Source organism: Diorhabda carinulata, chromosome 2 (assembly GCF_026250575.1).
Source record: "Diorhabda carinulata isolate Delta chromosome 2, icDioCari1.1, whole genome shotgun sequence".
Taxonomy (NCBI): Eukaryota; Metazoa; Arthropoda; class Insecta; order Coleoptera; family Chrysomelidae; genus Diorhabda; species Diorhabda carinulata.
In genome coordinates, this window is record NC_079461.1 from 10,068,196 (window position 1) to 10,086,485 (window position 18,290).

Here is an 18,290-nt window from a genome sequence, read left to right on the forward strand (position 1 = left end):
TTCTATATATCTAAAAAAATCGAGTTGATTACAGGAGCACTATAATACTTTTTAAATAAAATAAATAATTGACAAAATAGATAATGAATAATTTTTCATTAAATATTCTCACAAGGCTTTCTGAATTTTCAGATAATCTTCAAAAGTCACGGGAACAGCAGTCTAAAACAAAACTGACAGAAAAAAGCAGACAATTTCATTTGAGTACTGCAATGGCGTCTGCCGAATCTAGAGTAGCATTTTTAAGTCAAGAAGTCAAAAAATTAAAAGATGAACAATTGCATTTGTTGAAAAATAATGATTTTTTAAATTCACAGGTAAACAAAACTTCTTTTTATAGATAAAAAAGTAGATACTAATATATTGATAAGATGGAAAGACATTTTAAATATCTTCACAAAACAATACAGAATTAGACAAAAAGAAACATAGAAACATATATATATATATATATATATATATATATATATATATATATATATATATATATATATATATATATATATATATATATATATATATATATATATATATATATATATATATATATATATATATATATATATATATATGAAGAATAATATGATAAATGGATCAGACAATCTAATGATACATACAGAAAAAGAAAAGACTAAACAAGATAAAATACGACTAAGTTGGAATTTTTGAAACCTTTAGTGACATTCATACTAATATATTACTACTAACCTAATCATATTAGGGCTGTTTCAACAAGAAAACTGTCCCGTACAAACATTATTTAAAAATGGAGTGCGCCTCTTGTTGGCATTATATAATGCTCCAAAATCTGAGGACAACATTCTCGCAATTCTCTGTGAGGTACTAAACCTAAATTATAATAAAAAAATTAATTCTGAATCTACTTTCAGTTGAATAAATAAGCTCATCTACAGCTTCATAATTAAACATTTTCTTTTTGAAGTGAACCCCATTTCTTTATAAAAGTCTTTGGAATCTCACAACTGCTATTTTCTATGAATTTTTAAGCATCTACTGTTAAACAGTGTGTTCCATATACAGAAAAGAAACTATACTATGAAACAATAAATATGAATAATTGAATTTATATTATCATTGTGGTGTGAACAAATAAAAAGATTCGATATGAGGAAAATAATCAGAGAATTTAGAACACATAATGGCCAATTAAGAAAACTGTCATTTGAGATGGTCTGAATTTTTCAAGAATGGCCAACATATAAACAGTACATCTAGATATTGATATTAATGGATAAGAAATAAATAAACTTAACAAAAAGTGGTATGGTTTAGTAGCAGAGAATCTGAATAAAAGCTATAAGATGTAGGTCAAAGAAAACAATAGGGCATAATAAAAACACTATTTTATATTGCCAAATTGAAAAACTGGAGCTTGTTTATTTTATCCATACATTTAGTTCTCATGAAATTGTGTGCTAGAAGCTTGTAGTTTTTTGTATGCTTTAGGTTCTGTGAAAAGTATTGTCAGCAAAAAATATATTTATTTCGTGTTTCCTCATATGTTATCACACCCCTGGGTTTTCCTCATTTGGTATTAAATATATAAATAATAAAATAGTTAAATGTATGAGTAATAAAAGTAATTTTCAATAGTGTTGTGGGTTGAGGACTTAAAATAAAACTGTCCAAGAGTTTTTTAAAATTCCAACGTTTCGATATTTATAGTGTTACACTATCTGATTATTGTGTTCCTTCTACTTTCACATTTTTTTGTCTAAATGTTTATCTTCATCAACGTTTGAGTTATGGTTATAGTATATGGAATAGAGTTTCAATAATTTCATAAAATTTATCTATCCACAATGAGAGAGAGATAGAGCTATTATACTTTAGATGCTTTTGAATGTTCCTTTTGGCGGTTTGTATTTTTGTATTTCGTCATCACAAATATTTGTTAATAGTTTCAGGAAAGTGATTAATGTAAATATTGGAATCTCTTTTATAACCGAATTCAGATTGCTTTTTAATAGGAATTTGAGCTTGTGGAAGCATCTCACAGCTTTTTTCTTATTAAAAAAGGAGTTCGTGTCTTTTTTGTTTAAATTTATCAGCATATTCCATGTTGGAAAAAACATGAATTTATTTCTTTTACAATTTTTTTAAAGGTTTTGAAACAAAGTTTTCTCAACTGAGTCATGATGAGACTGTAATCGTGAGAGTTCTTTTGCTTCCCTTTTGCTTTATCTAATAATGATTTTTGATACATTTTTGCTGTTAAATCTGCTTCGATTGAGAGTTCACAATGAGGCTGTAATCTCAAGTTCCAGGATTGAAACTTTCTATCAGGATGTAGTATTCAGCTTAACTTATATACAACTTATATTGAGATTAGGTGAATAACACTAATATGGATATAGTCTCCTTTATAGTGAAATAAATTTTATGAATCAAAAGAAATGATTGAAAAGGTGGAAACACCTTACAAAGAACAATTTTACTCATTAAAAATTGTTATAAATTTATCCTGAACAAAAAAAGGAAAAATTCATATCAACTGTGTATTCAGAACATATAATGAATATAATGGGAGTTATCTGAAGAATTCTAGGAGGTTACAACTCTCAACAGTTCTTGTCTATCTGTGATTTTGTGATGAGGGCTGTATCCTATTAATAGTATGACAGATGCTCGAGAAATATCACCATAGTTGAAAAAGAACATATGAAATGTTGCTAAGTAAACTAGAATTAAAATGGAGACTACCTATCCACAATAATAAACAATATATATTTGATGAAAAGGTAACAGGCCTATTGGCACATTAGTAGTCCAAAAAAGAGTATATTATTCTTTATATATTATGCAATAATATTGAAGTAATGAAAGATAAAAAATTTTCAGCTAGAAAATCGAAATGAAGAAATAAAACGATTGAATGCTTTATTAGAAGGAGGAAGACCAATTAAAGCAATAAACAAAGACTGTTGTTATAAAAATATAGACAATAAAATTGGATCTCTTCAAGATGAAATTGACAAACTAAAGAGGGAGAAAAATTCACTTCAGAATCAATTAACAGGTTAGCTTAAAACTATTTGGTAATCATGTTAAGTTGACAAAATAAATGTTGATATTTTTTCAAATAATTCAAATTCTATTAGAACTATACTGTTACTACAAAATAACAATAACATATTTTTTTAGTAGTACAATACAAGTATCAAGACTCTTTAATTATCTAACAGGATTTATTCTACAGCCATTAAAAAAATTAATTTGATGGATCAATTTTCTTTTCATTAAAATCAACATTGAACTAAACTTCTTTGATGGTAATTTTTTGGTTTATGCAGCAGATTATAAATTTCTGGTAAACCAATAGAAATTGCAGGGGCGTCTTTAAAAGTTCTGACTATTCTTTCCTTATTCATCTTTGAATCCGTTTGTCTAATTCGTAAAAACACTTCTCCAATTTCAGAAAGGTCATTGCACGGCTATCCACTTAGGAATGCAGAGCACGACCTTTACCTACCTACTCCACGTTCAGAATTTGTTAAATGCTCAATATTGTACAATGAAAAAAAATGCACAATCACTTGCCACTTAAGATCAAATCGATATAATCTTTTCCCACATTCCGTAATAATTTGAAGGCATATTTACTACAAAGTGCCTTTTACTCTGTAAACACCTTCTATTCTAATAATAATATTTAATTCCGGGCATGTTGCATACTGGTTTAATTTTTGCTACGGGCTTATATACTGATAATTTTGTTAACCATTGAGGTTTTCTTCTATATATTAAAATTTTATTTTATTTTCATTAAATTATTTTTGTGTTTTTTTTTAGTTTTTACAAGCTTTTTTCTACAAATTGTAACAATTTTTTGACAATAAAGCATTTCTCTCTCTCTACATTTTTCAAAGAACCATTCAAATGAGACTTTGTAACACAAAAAATAAGGTCTATAAGTTACGACAAAAATCAGATTGAATTCCTTCATTTCATAAAAAAAAAACATTGCCACACTAATTGAAATACAATGTTATAAATTTACAAATAACTTTAATTGAATACAAATAATAGGATCAAGGAGTTTGTATAGTTCAGGGAGCTTGATTCTGAAAAAAATTATGGTTATAACTGAGAAAATATTTTTTAATTTTTAAAAAAATTGTCTCTTAATACAAACAACTCAAAAAATATGAATGATACATTAAAACTACTTTTTTCTGATATTATTTTTTTCTCAACTTCAGAATTAAGATATACCTTTCAAAGTTCAAAGTAGCGTGTGACTAGTACCGTTTTGGAGCACTTTGAACGTTTCCCTTCTAAAAATAAGGGGTTCAATGTATTCCAAACCTTTCTAGCCTAATAGATTATAAATTCTCCCACAAAATGGTTTTTTAATCTAATAACTAGCTCAAATCAAGCACTGCAAAAATATCAATTTTACGAAAGTAATATTTTTAATTGTATAAATGGGATCATAAATGCTTTTTCTCAGCTTTTTTGCAAAAAGGGATGATTTTTGAGGGTGAATAATTTGTGATACAGAAACATATGAGATGAATACAATAAAAGAACACTTTCAATATAAATTAAGTAAGACAAAGTACTATAATTGTTTTTTTTCAATTTTATCATAAGAGGGATTTGATTTTTAAGGGTTGAAATACATGGATTAAGGGTTGAAAAACATAAATAGTATCCCAAACATCATGTGATCTTTTATCTATGTATCTACTATAATCCTACAGATTTTTTTGTAACTTTCTACATGCTTTAACTTTTATTTTATTGCATTTTGATAATAAGGGGTAGTTTTCATCCCTTACAATAATTTGCACAAATTGGCATAGGGTAAATTTTGAAGTGAAGGATAAATAGAATTTAATTCCAAAATTTCACGCAAACTCATGCTTCTTGATGGAATTCTGAGGTGATACTATATTTTTACCATTGCTCACTGGACTACCTGTAATCGAAAAATCGAAAAAGCCGACAGATTTTACTCCGCTAATATAATTTTCTTGTAGTTTCCAAATGTCTTAGAATCGTTTGAGCAAAGGCATTCGTTTTCCGTTATCCCAGATGTCTTATTGAATAATAATTGTCCAATAATTTCCATTTAAAAAACATTTAATTTGAACAATTTTACTAAAGATTAATTTGTCACCCCCATAATAGTTTCAGATGGGTCTAAGAAAATATTTAATAAACTTGTTATACCTTGATTTAACATATCAGATGTAATTGATTTTCATATTTTTTCTTTATTCATTCTAACAAAGGATTCATCCCAAGAAAGACAATGTAACTCTTTTTCTTCTACTAGAGAATTTTTAGAAATTCCAGTAAATACTCTAGCAGATTGAGTTACATTACAATCCTTCCTCGATATTACGTCACGTGTTGTATTATTTTTTTCTCTAACTTGTACTTCTCTTTTGGTAGTATCTGGAATACTACAATTTGTTCTGCTTTTAAAATTTAAAACGGACTCTTCTAAACTTAGTAAAGTGTCTAGGGATCTTGTAGGTATTTCATAATGTCTCAAAGGGCCCATTAATTTTGACAAAGGGGTTATATTTATAAATTCCTTTCCAGTCAATAAAAGGTCCGTCTTTTTCTTCTCTATCTTAGGTTTACTGATTTGAATGTAGTAATTATATATGGAGAACCACGCATAAACTGCAGGGCCGTGGTCTACGATCTGTGATATTATAAAATCTAGACAAGTCAAATGTACCCCTTTTTGCAAAAAACAACTGTAACATCCTGCACTAAGGGTTAAAAAGTTTACAAAGATCGTTCTTACGAGTCCAATCACTAACCAAGGGATGATTAAAAAGGATTTCGTTTCGAAAACGGCTGGCCAAAGAATAATTACATATAGTATGAGGAATACTCTTGATGTGAACGCTCTTACTATTACAACAAAAGATAGCACATATTTCATGAATTCTTCCATATTGTGTTTACGTATTTCTTTACTGAATCTAAATTTCCAAATTTCGTCCAAGTTAGAATCTACATGTGCTGGCGATTTATCAAAACTCAATATCCAAATGGCGATTATTATTATAAGAATAACTTCTACCGATTTTTTTAGACGCAAATAATCGGTTATCATTTTAATGAAATGAATAATGTAACTTTTGTTTGTTAAAAATTGTTTCCACTAAAATTTTTGATGACTTTGATCATAACTTGTTAACCTAAAATGGTCACATTGACACTTGCATAAAGTCTTGTTTCAATATTTTATTATTATTCAGCAATTAATAAACGTCCTTTTGCAAATTATTCCGAAAAATTACGAGGTCCTTCTTATTTGTTGATTATGATGAATATAAATATTCTTATTATAGTAAATAAAAGTAAAATCATTACTATGCTATCGTGAAACTTTCAGTATCCTCGAACAATTTTTTCAAAATAAAACTAATACATCACTCAATAAGTCGTATGACTGACACACAGATGACGCTGCCATTGTCAAATCCATACGACCAACTTTCAAAAAACTAAATGTAAAATTTCATGACATTTCATTAGTCAAAAAAAGTCACAGCCATTTAAGTGAAGCTACTTTTGTTATTCTCCAAACAATGGATTCAAAACAATTTCGTGTATCAATAATTTATCATTGCTTCTTGATGAATAAAAATACTGTACAAGCTCAGAAATGGCTTCAAAGCTGTTATCCCCGGACTCTGCTTCATCACAAAGAATTATATTTTATTGGTTTGCTGAACATAGTCGTACAGACACCGGTGATGGTGAACATTCTGGTCGTCCAATTGAGATGATTACTCCAGAAAACATCAAAAAGTACACAAATTGGTTATATCTAATCGTAAATTAAAATCGCGAGAGATAGCTGAGGCCGTGAAGATATCAGAAGGCAGTGTGCTTACAATTATGCATGAACATTTGATCATGAGCAAGCTTTTTTCAAAATGGGTGCCGCGTTCATTCACAATCGATCAAAAACAACTTGTTGATGATTCAGAGCAGTGTTTGGCCATGTTTACACGTAACAAATCAGATTTTTGCGTTGATATGTGACAATTGATGAAACATGGATCTATCAGTTCAACACTCATCATCTGAGTGGACTGTAGCCGGTGAACCACTTCCAAAGGCACAACAGTCGACTGGGAAGGTTATGGCTTCAGTATTTTGGGATGCGCATGGAATATTGTTCAAAAGACTATCCATGCGCGGAATTTGAAGAAACATAAAACAAATAAAAATTTATATTTTTCATAAAAAGTCTGTTATTATTGTCACTTAAAAAACATTTCTCTCTTAGTACAAACTTTTTGTGTAGCTATATCTTATAATGTATCTAAACAACAGTCAAATACCCCATTATCTATTGTGGAATTAATATTTTAGAAGCATTAGCTAGACAACATGAAGCCATGAGAAGAGCCCTTAATTTAGCAGAAAGGAATAAACTTTTAGAGCACGAAATGAAAGATATCGATCAAATTGCACTTACAGTGGAAGCAGAATGTAATAATACAGTCAAAAGCAACTTTGAAAAAGTTACAAAGTGAGTTCTTGTGAAAATTGTGTATTATTTCATTCATTTTCTTCCATTTCTTCTATTTGGTTAGTTTTTATTTTGATTTCTTAAGTAGATAAGTATATAAATCTATAAATAATTCGAAGTCATGTTATTTTTATCTAATAAGTAGTGGAGTAGTGGAATCTGTGAAGTCCTAACAAAATTGAATTATTATTTAATGTGATAAATTTTCATTTTCAAAGCTCATAGAAGAGAAACAATAAATATATTGTTAATTGTAATTAATCGTTAATTGCTGTGTAGATTGCAGGATAGTATGAACGAGTCGTTGATAAAAATACAAACATTGGAAATGGAAAATAATAAATTGAAATTGGAAAAAAAGGAACTTATTTCAGAGATAGAAACTATAAACTTTGAAAAGAAAAATCTGCAAATGTTATTGGAAACAGAAACAGAAGACAAGAAGAGATTAACGGATAGAATTAATAATTTTACTGTTATAGGCAAGTATTAAATTTCCATTTTATGTTTGGATATAAGATTGTTTACTACCGCTGCACCAATTAATTGGTATGATGTTTGATATGAATATCACCAATGGTTCCATGAATTCCAACTTATTACATTTCTTTGTTGACGTCTCCCATTCCATTTAGCAGAGGTACTGTACAATTCATCCACCTATCCTGACTAGCTACAATATAACAAAACTGTCCAATTAAATGCTTGAAATCAGATAGGTATGCTTCAATCAATTCAATTGTTATATCTTCTGATGAAGTATGCCCATCTTGATATACATTCACAATGTTCCATTTAATGGGAAATTATTTATAGAACAAGGTTTGAATATGGAAATTGACAGGCTGTTGAGGTTATCTGGTGAACAGAAACGGAAAATAGCAGAATTAGAATCTGAAGTTTTTGCTGGAAAATTACGTTCTTCGAATTTGGAAAATAAGACAATTCATACTGTAAGTATAAGACGAGGATAGTCCCAGAAGTACCTGACCAACGAAGAAAACACAAAGATTTTAGAAGAAAAATATTTATTTTTCAACATAATCTTCTTTTAGCTCCATACACTTTTCCCAGCGATGTTCAATAAGTTACGATACCCTTTTTATTATAAAAATCGTCAATTTCTTCATTCAAACGCTGCAGTAAATTCACATAATACTTGCTGTTGATAATTTTTCCTTTTTCAAGATAATCAAGGTAATTTTTTCTATGTTTACAAATCCACTGAAAACTTTCACTATTGATGGCTGCCAAACAAATACTAAACAACGTGGCGTATTCAAACGTATAGATTTTGTACTTTTTAATAAGTGGTATTTTTCAAGCAACTACTGCCTTCTCTAGATCAGGCTAGGTACTTCTGGGATTACCCTCATATAATATTGTATCAAATATACCCCAAGTGATAATAATATCTACTTTCTGAACCCATAAATATCCGAATAATAAACATCTTGCTATTAGTACATTGATGTTGCAGTTTTATTTTAATAAAATCCCCAATATTATATTATAGCGCTACTAAACTCTAATTTAATTTGAGCAGTGCAGCTATTACTATGATTGTAATTAGATCATAATCTATGATAAGAATCTAACATAATAGCTTTGACACACTTTACTAATGCCATAGTTCACAGTGGCTGTTGTAAGATGTTTCAGATGAAATTCAGTTGCTTTGTCTGAATATGACTGTCGAGAAACTTCATTTAAAATTCTGCGGCCTCAAATTTGTTGAATAGAGATTAAGTTAGGTGTAATATTCAGAAAGGTGTTAGGTTACAAATATGTCTAAACATAAATTTCATTTTCTCCCTTTTTCCTCTGAAGAAGCTGATACACAGTATAGCAAAAAATCAGTTCTCTACTCAAAACTAAAGTGATGTTAATCTGGAAGCTTTTCATTTGAACTGTCAAGTGTCAGGGAATATTTTTTTGTGAAAATTGGTATACCTAATGTGTCATCAGTCACTTAAAGGGACAGTGCAACCTGAATAATGACTAATCTGATATTTTAACTGATTCTTGCTAAAATAACTTTTGGTGTATTAAAAATAACCATTGGTCGGAAAACATTACATAAATTATCATATTATAAACCGGTTTGTTAAAATATGATAAATAAATGTTTATTTACAAGAAAAATTACAAATTATTTCAATGCACAATATTCATTCATTTTTATTTTACAATAATTTGAAGTATAAAAAGTACAATGAAGAGGAAAGAAAACGTTGTTGGTCCATTTACATTTACAATTATTTTAACTGTGATATAACTTTTCAATATTGAATAATGCAAAATTTAATCCCATAAAAACTAAATGTTGTGCATGGGATTATCTTCTGTTCATTTAAGTATCTATCTAAAATTGAAAGATGAGTAAATAAAAACCTAACAGCATCAATATTGCGAATTATATTTTCCTTCTTCTGTTCCTCTCCTCCCTGTTAATCAATAAGTTTATGAAGTTCACTTCGATCTGTATTTAAGAGAAGTATCTTAGACACACTTTTAATAAAATCTACAGAATTAATAATTTTTAATTTATTGTTATTAGATGTTATATGTAAAAAGGTTTATTATTGTTTATTTCTGTTATTAGAGAAATGACGATGCCAGTAATATAATGAAAAAACAAGTGACTAGTACAAAGGAATCTGTACATCCTAAAAAGCCATCATCTGGACGAAAAATTCATAAAAAAACATGTAAAAAATCTTTGACAAAATCCGAGCCCTTAGCCAAAGAAGAATCTCAACAAAGTAATGCCGAAAAAGAGAAATTTTCATCTGTTGCTTTACAGTATGATCCACAAATGGGATCTAAATGTTGTTGTGAGGCTGGAGGCTGTGTTAAATGGATGAGAGAGCTATTAGAAAAGGATATAAAACTGAGACAAGACCAGGTAATAATGAATAAATATAAAAACTTCACTAATCTTTGAAATATTTTAAAATATGTTATCTGACCACAACTAGCCTGAACCGAGAGGAAGAAAGCACCCTAAATCTTTTTTATTATAATCTGTAAATGTCTGAAAGAAATAACGTTGAGTATTTACATCAGTCTTTTATTTCACAAAATGTTTCACTTAGTGTAACATTGGAACTGCCTTTATTTCAACATCTGTGTTGAGTATTATTTATAGTTTATGTCATAATAATTATATTTGACTTGTTTCTAAAATACTGAGGGTATTACACTGAAATTAAATAACAAACCTTTATATACAGTACAATATCGTAAATCCGAAATCGCTGGTAAAGGATTGGTTCCGGATTTTAGATTTTTCCGTATTTTAGATTAAACGACCATTTGAATGCATTTATGGTAGCGTCATCTATCGCGCTAACGAGAAATCATGTCGCATTACATAATAATGTAAACAGAGGGTGAGGTATGCACAAAATATGATAAAATCCCGTTTAATACTGCACAAAAACACGTTTATAAAATGATAATAATAAAAAGATTAAATACTTTATAAATATATTCTTCATGCTATTGTTATGTATGGTTTCGTCGTCTAGTGTCAAATACAGAAGCAAAAAATTACGATACGAAGGAATCAGTCCGGATATTAGATATACCGTGTTTTAGATGTTAAAATTTACAATGCTCAACTGTATTATGTAATATATTATTAACATTTCAAATACAAATCACTAGTTTCTAATAAGAACCAATGAGATGGTGCAAAAAGATACAAGTCCACAAAAATCGAAAGTTGAAATATTAGCTGGATATCATTATCTGACTCATTGAGACCAGAAAAATACAAGTCATAATTTTTTTGCTATTTAAAGTATACCATTTGAAGCAAGAAAATACATGACTCATGCATCGCTCACTTTGGTGCACAGAAAATTCAAAATTAATATTATCCAAAGTTTACATTTTTCGCTTCTAGATGGCGATACATACCTAAGCTGCGTTTTAATTTAATCCACTACTGCAAATCATTCAAAAGGATGTTTATCCCCTTTAAAATCTACGTGGAAATGAATTATTATCCATAAAAATATTATTTTAAATGGAATTTTATTTACACGTGCAATTTGGTTCAGACCGGACTTTATCCCATCTAGTTTTTACAATCAGAAATCAGATGTAGGTTCATAAAGATTTTTATCCACACACGTATATTTTTCACTTTAATATTGTTTACAACTTGTTTTCTAGCGGATTTAGTGAAATATATTCATTTTTTGAGTGACAAGTTATGGAATTTGAATGAGTTTAAGTCAGAAATGCTAATCAGAGTAACAAAAAGAGATGTACACATTTTACAAAACGACAATAAACAAAGCAGTTGAGGTAAATCATTAATTAATGTTTTTAAGCAAGGTTAGGAAGTTAGTTACCGTGTTATTTTAGATATCTGGATCACTTTCCCAATTAAGAAAATTTTAAGAAACGAAAAAGGGTTCTTCGAACACCAGACAAACTCCTTCAAGATCGCAAAATATCTTATTTTTGTAGAGTCAAGGCTCTTCTAAGAAGACGCAAAATGTATAAAACAGAATGTAGAAATCAAAAGCACCAACTAGCGGCAAAATACAGGATGTAAACAATAGATGGATCTACCTAAAAAGTGTACCAAAAAATTATTTCAAAATCTTTCTTCTCGGCATTTCTTTGAAACGTCTGCATAAAATTACATGTACTATAATATTAGGAGAGGATATTAAAGAAAATAGAGGGAAGATCATTGTTCAGCTGAAATTGCAAATAAAACAGAATAAAGTGGTTGAATTTATAGGTAACTTAAAAGCCACTGAAAGACTATTCACAAGTGTCAATATCACAAGGCTTTGGAAAATTTACAATTCCGCAGTTGAAGAAGCTTTCAACGTTCGACACATTTTTTTTCATAATAAATTCTCAAAAAACTTCATAGGATTCGGAAGCCCACCTTCAGATGTATACAATTCTGGATTTCGAAAAAAATGAGCTTAAATATTGTGATCCTTCCAAGAAAGTGACTATTTTGAACAAATTGCGTATTCACAAATTAAGGGCAAAACAATTCAATGTATTGATGAAAGTAGAGGAACCGGATTCACAGGTATTTTGTGTCGATCTCCAACGAGTGCAAAATCTTCCCAAATGCCAATTCGTAAGGCTTATTACTTAAGACAATTATCCTTTTATAATTTCTGCATAACTGATTATGAAACCCACTCTCCATTTTTTTTACACTTGGAATGAAACTCAAGCAGGAAACGGAGCAAATGAAATTGCGTCCGCTTTGGTCAATTTCCTCTTCAAGAAATAAGAATAACCTTCCCAGTCAGAGGGCACTCATTTTTGCCAGCTGATAGGGTCTTTGGAACACTTGAAGAAAGACTAAAGAAGTATGAAGTACTGCTTAATGTTTAGGAATACATAAAAAATCTACGAGGAAATTGGTACAGTAAAACAACTTGGAGAAGATTGGTTGATTTAAGATTACAAAGCACTGGATAAAGAAAGAAAAAGTTTATAGGTATAAAAGACATGAAGCGGATAATTTTTAGAAAAGACAGACTGGGCTTGGTTAGAATAAAAATGGAGCCAAACTATCGACATGACGTAAGTTCAAAAACATTTGATTTAATTTTATTGAAGAAGCAAAAATTTGGCAAACATAAAAACCTATTTCAAAGAATTGAAAAATGAGGTCAAAGCCGAACGAGTTAAAAATTTTCAGACGCCAGTGAACCAAGTGGAGTTTTGCATGTCGAATGTGAGGATGATTCACAAGACCGTGACTGTAACGAAGAGGATGGAGGACCAATTGTTTAATTCCTTTTGCTTGATCTCTTATATCGTTTTTTAACATTTATAAATAAAATTCAGGTTTACTACTGTAGGTTCGCTTTTATTGGGTCCAAATAGAGTATTATCCTGCTTTCCCTCTACTTTAAAAAGGTTATTATGTACATTATAAATTCAAAAAGATTTTCATCTATTTTTGTACTAATAGCTAGTTTAAAAAAACAGTATTTATCTTATTTCAGATAGTATCTCCTATCTTGTATAACCCCCTTAATCAGTTTTACCCAAAACAAAAGTATTCCACCAGCTCATTACCTCTTAAAAAAGCCCCATTTTCTTACTATGGTGAAAAAAAGCATAATATTTCATTTGAATTTTTAAATAGGCTAGTTGTCACGTAATTACCTCAAACAGCTGCTGGTGGTACTTTTCTACAATTTTGTAGGTTATGCCCATACAATCTCAAAGTTATTATCAACATTTTTAGTCTTGATGATGTTTTTTCTAAAAAAAAAATATCCAAGTCGGTTACATTTATTCTAAAAACTGCTAGGACAGGAGTTTTAAGATTTTATGAGAATTACCTATACATAAATACAAGTGAGAACAGCCATTATAATATGTTGTTGTGTTTTCGCAAACTAAAGAAGAACAAGATACTTTTGAATTAAGTATTAAAGACCAAAAAAAGCAAGATGAAACTTAACAAACATGAGGCTAGTTATGAATACTTAAGAAACTTGCATGTTAAAGAAAAAAAATTGGCAAGACTGAGTGAAATCGTGAATATTTCAATTTATTACTCTTGTTTAATGGAAACCTTTTTTTTCAGGCTACACAACAAATCGAATCATTACGTAGTGAAAAGGAATTCTATCTGAAAGAATACCATAAAATATTGGAACAAAATAAATCGGCACCACCTTTTGAAAAATCTAGCAAGGTAGATACAAAATGTATATGTATATAAAGAAAACTCTTCAATAGGTATTTAGCGAGTGTTCATCAATAACAAACTATCCTGCTAATAAGCAATACAACACGGTTTAGAGATGTAACCTGCTTAACATTGCAATTATCTGTAGAGAAATTTGAACCACATTAAATTGATCTTCTTCATCTGTTGCGTCTATTTTGTGATATATACCATCTAGTCTGATTCTGAATTTGTTCTTATTTACTAATGTCTTACTTCTATTGCCCTTTTCTCTTGTTACTATGAAATAATATCTTTAATGATCATACATAGCATATATATATATATATATATATATATATATATATATATATATATATATATATATATCAATTATGAGTTACCAATGAATTTATGATTAACACGGAACGTTTAAGTAACATTTACCAGTCGCATCAAAGAGTACAGATTAATTTTTTTTTTTTTGGAAATAAATTATTTTTTGTCTTGCACTGACAACGTATTCTAGAACACAAAATCTACACTCCTCAGATCCTGCTAGGCCATATCTCATCAGATGCTTTTTAAAGCCGCTCTCTCATTAGCAAGTACAGTTTCTGTACAGAACTGGCAGCCTGTTCCGCATGCATACAGACGCTATCAAATATTATCAAACACAGACATTTGGATTGCTCGATAGGATTCGTTTTCGGTACGATTTGCTCTCGATATACCGGCTCTTGGTGTGCTAGTTCAGTTGAGGTTCTCTGTATCATCCGAGTGAGTAGCTGCGGAATATTTAACATGTTTTCGCATTTTTTAAATAAAATAATGTCTCTAGAGTCGAAAATGTGGAAATTGGTGGTAGAGATTAAAAAATACCCGTTTCTGTATAATTTCACACTACCTGAATATTCACGTAAGGACTTAAGAAACCAATCAAAAAGTGAGCCAAATATCGATAATGAGAAAACAAATGCAATGGGTAACTGTTTAATAAGCTTACTTCCAGACCTTACTGACATGGATGAAAATGAAATAAGTTAGCCAAGATGTTTTCAGTATTATTTTTTCTCTATTTTCTGCAAATATATTTTTTTCGCAGCAGGTAGAAGAGTTAATGAACAAAATTCGTGATAAAGATCAACTAATTAGTTCTCTTCAGGAAGATTTGAAACAATTGACTAGCGAAAAGTACTCTTTAACGTCTAGATTGGAAGCTCAAAGTAGGGAACTGTCTACAATTGATTTAGAAGAGACTTGCTCGAAAGTAAGTAAGTCGTATATTCATTTATTTCAAAATTTCCTCAAATATAAAAAACCTCAACATCTTGTAATAAGCTTCAATATATAATATAATATTTTTTTTATGTGAATAATTATAATTCAAACAAAACTGTTCGTGGTCCAGTTGCTAATGAATATTTATTCTACTAAGTCAAAGTATTTATACATTAATTTTCATACACTTTTTGGTTTTTAAAAATATTTTCTATTATCATAACTATGGTTGCTGTATCTATTGAAAAATTTTTTCTCAAACTTTAGAATTATTATACCAAACCATAAAAATTATAACTATATTCAGCTTAGAATAATTTACCACTGGTACTCATATTGTTGAATCTGTGTTTATTGTCATACATTCAAATGATTTCAGACATGCTGCAAAAGAAAAGCAAGAGAATTGGAAGTCCACCGTGAAGAAGTAAAACATTTAGAAAAAGAAAATATTTCCTTAAAAGCAAAAATACAGGTAATCGAAAGTTATGGAAATTTGTTATGTACATATATGTGTACTTGTCAGTACACATATATGCTTCATAGTCTCAAATCTGATTCTGATATCTCCTATCACTTCCATGTCACCCCAGTATTTTTACTACAGTGCAGGTAAAAGTCTATTTTGCAATGATGGTGAACAAATAAATTCACAACTAGTCCATAAACTAACTCATTCTAGTTGTGGCAACATAGCGCTAACTTCTGTCATTATTCGAAATGTTATTATAGTTTTTGTATTAATTTGAACTTATTGCTGTTTGTCACTGTGGGATGATGGTTTCTATCTTGTGCTATTTAAGTTGTGTTACTGCTCAACCTCTTCTCAGTTTCTTTTAGTACATAGTCATACATTGACCTACCATATTATTTTAAACAGTCTGTTATCCTTATTTCAATATACTTGGCTCCACCAAACTCAACTATATCTCTTCAATATAATAATAGAATGGGTTTATTTTGAGTTCTGTCTGAAATACGTGTGTATGATACTGAATTTCCTAAGATGAAATTTTTGGAATCGTTGGTGATTTTTATAAGTTGAACTTCAGTATCTGAAGATGATTATTTCGTGATTGAAACGCGCGTTGACAGTGTAATTCTGAGTGTTAGTGTAGTGGTAGTGTAAGATTGAAACGCGCGTTGACAGTGTAATTCTGAGTGTTAGTGTAGTGGTAGTGTAAACAGTGTATTCAGCATTGTATTTCTTAATTTCGACTATCATTATAAATTTCATTTCAATAGCTAATATTTAAATATCATATTTTTCAAATAATCTGTATTGATTTGAAAACTATGAAAATTTCCAAATATTAATGATTATCCTTTTTTCATTACCCTTTTATAACATTTCAAATTTTCTTTTGGTTTACACTATCGAAGACTTTTTCCAAGTCTGTAAATGCGTGGTATGCGTTTTTCTTATTAAGTTGGGTTTTTACTATTATTTCTGTGGTCTTAAAAATGCGCTGGTGTACAATTTGGGCTTTCTATAAGGTTTTTTTTCTGTTATATATCCCGATTTTTGGCAAGTATCAATAGTGAACGTTTTTAGTAAATTTGTAAACATGGAAAAAATTGGTCATCGTTATGTGATACAATACTTTTGTTTGAAAGGCATTAGCACAACCAATATAAAAGCTGAACTAGATTCTACTCCTGAGACTGATCCTCGAGGATCATTCTCGTATATTATTGGTCTTTGCAAATCTTCTGGTATTTTTTTTCTTCTTAGCTGTATGGTATACTTATAGCAATAATGTTGTTGCCTTTTATCTCATCTCATGTTCTGCATTATTCTGTGTCCTGTGGCTTTATCATCATCGATTATGATTTATATCCAGTCAATCTCGAAAATATACTCTCCATCTTGGAATAAATTAACTACCATGTATAACATTTCTCCTCTACTTCAGTCGTTACTATTCTCATCAAAGTTTTTCTGACTTTTGTTATTTTTAATGTTAATTCTTATGGGAGGCTACTGCTATTTCTTACAGTGTTGAATTAGGTGTGCTTTACTTCAAATAATGAATAATTTTAAAAATATCATAAAATAAAATATTCAAAATTCCAGTTATAAACAATCTGATTATACAAGAAGAGATATGACAAATTATATAACAGTAACACAGTTCCATAAAGATATAACCCCCATACCAAGCCGTCTAAAAAACTTCCAAGGACGCTGTATGATTCGTACCATCGAATCACACAATTCTGTTGCCAGAGAAACTCTTCTTACCCCCAGGCTCACCAATATACGTTCACTTGCCTCCATCAAAGCTCAAGAGGAAACTTCCCTATCCACCTCTCCGACTACTAGCAACAGCATACAAAGACCCCTCCCTGAGATCTACCTTAACTTAGACAATTCTCCCATATCCATAAAATAAAACAGATCACTCACACTTCTTCGATCGTAGGTGTTGCAGGTTTTCTGTGGTTCTCTTGTAACCTGGTGAACCAGTTCACTAGCCAAATGGCCGACGAGAGGGAATAATGCAGCCGCAGATGTACCACCCGCCTACCATAAAAAATTTCCAAATAACAAAAACTACGAAAAACAAATAAAAATTCAAAATATAGGGTAACTGTTTTTCCTCTTTTCAGTCAACACAGCACAACCACAATGCAATCACCACAACCCCAGCCTTGCAGAGGAGCAACTCCTATATCAGGGCCAACTCCAACAAACCTTCCAATTTAAAAAAAATCTCTTATCCTATCCAAAAATTCTAATTTATTAAGCAGACTATAAATCTCTCAGATTTACTTAAGTATCTTGATTTGTAA

At 29.8% G+C, this 18,290-nt stretch overlaps 2 protein-coding genes across 6 annotated transcripts in view; one reads left to right on the top strand and one right to left on the bottom strand.

The window, feature by feature from the left end:
- The window catches only part of LOC130903865 (centrosomal protein of 135 kDa), a 72,910-nt gene that overhangs the window by 2,554 nt on the left and 52,066 nt on the right, over window positions 1-18,290 (top strand). For 4 of the 5 annotated variants that reach the window (XM_057816217.1, XM_057816222.1, XM_057816220.1 and 1 more), the window contains exons 4-12: window positions 133-317; window positions 2,863-3,040; window positions 7,375-7,534; window positions 7,814-8,016; window positions 8,351-8,487; window positions 10,140-10,442; window positions 14,130-14,240; window positions 15,319-15,483; window positions 15,874-15,969. In XM_057816217.1, coding sequence (XP_057672200.1) covers window positions 133-317; window positions 2,863-3,040; window positions 7,375-7,534; window positions 7,814-8,016; window positions 8,351-8,487; window positions 10,140-10,442; window positions 14,130-14,240; window positions 15,319-15,483; window positions 15,874-15,969 — 1,538 coding nt within the window. The remainder of the gene's footprint in view (window positions 1-132; window positions 318-2,862; window positions 3,041-7,374; window positions 7,535-7,813; window positions 8,017-8,350; window positions 8,488-10,139; window positions 10,443-14,129; window positions 14,241-15,318; window positions 15,484-15,873; window positions 15,970-18,290) is intronic. The other variant, XM_057816219.1, reaches the window with a different exon arrangement.
- Window positions 4,072-6,166, bottom strand: LOC130903868 (uncharacterized). The gene is made up of 2 exons (XM_057816226.1): window positions 5,200-6,166; window positions 4,072-4,085 (listed from the first exon to the last, which is right to left on the bottom strand). The coding sequence occupies exon 1, from the start codon at window positions 6,101-6,103 to the stop codon at window positions 5,231-5,233; it is 873 nt and encodes a 290-aa protein (XP_057672209.1). The 5' UTR covers window positions 6,104-6,166; the 3' UTR covers window positions 4,072-4,085; window positions 5,200-5,230.

Excerpts from the sequence above, each read along its gene's own strand:
- LOC130903868 (XM_057816226.1), bottom strand. The coding sequence starts at position 6,103 with ATGATAACCGATTATTTGCGTCTAAAAAAATCGGTAGAAGTTATTCTT.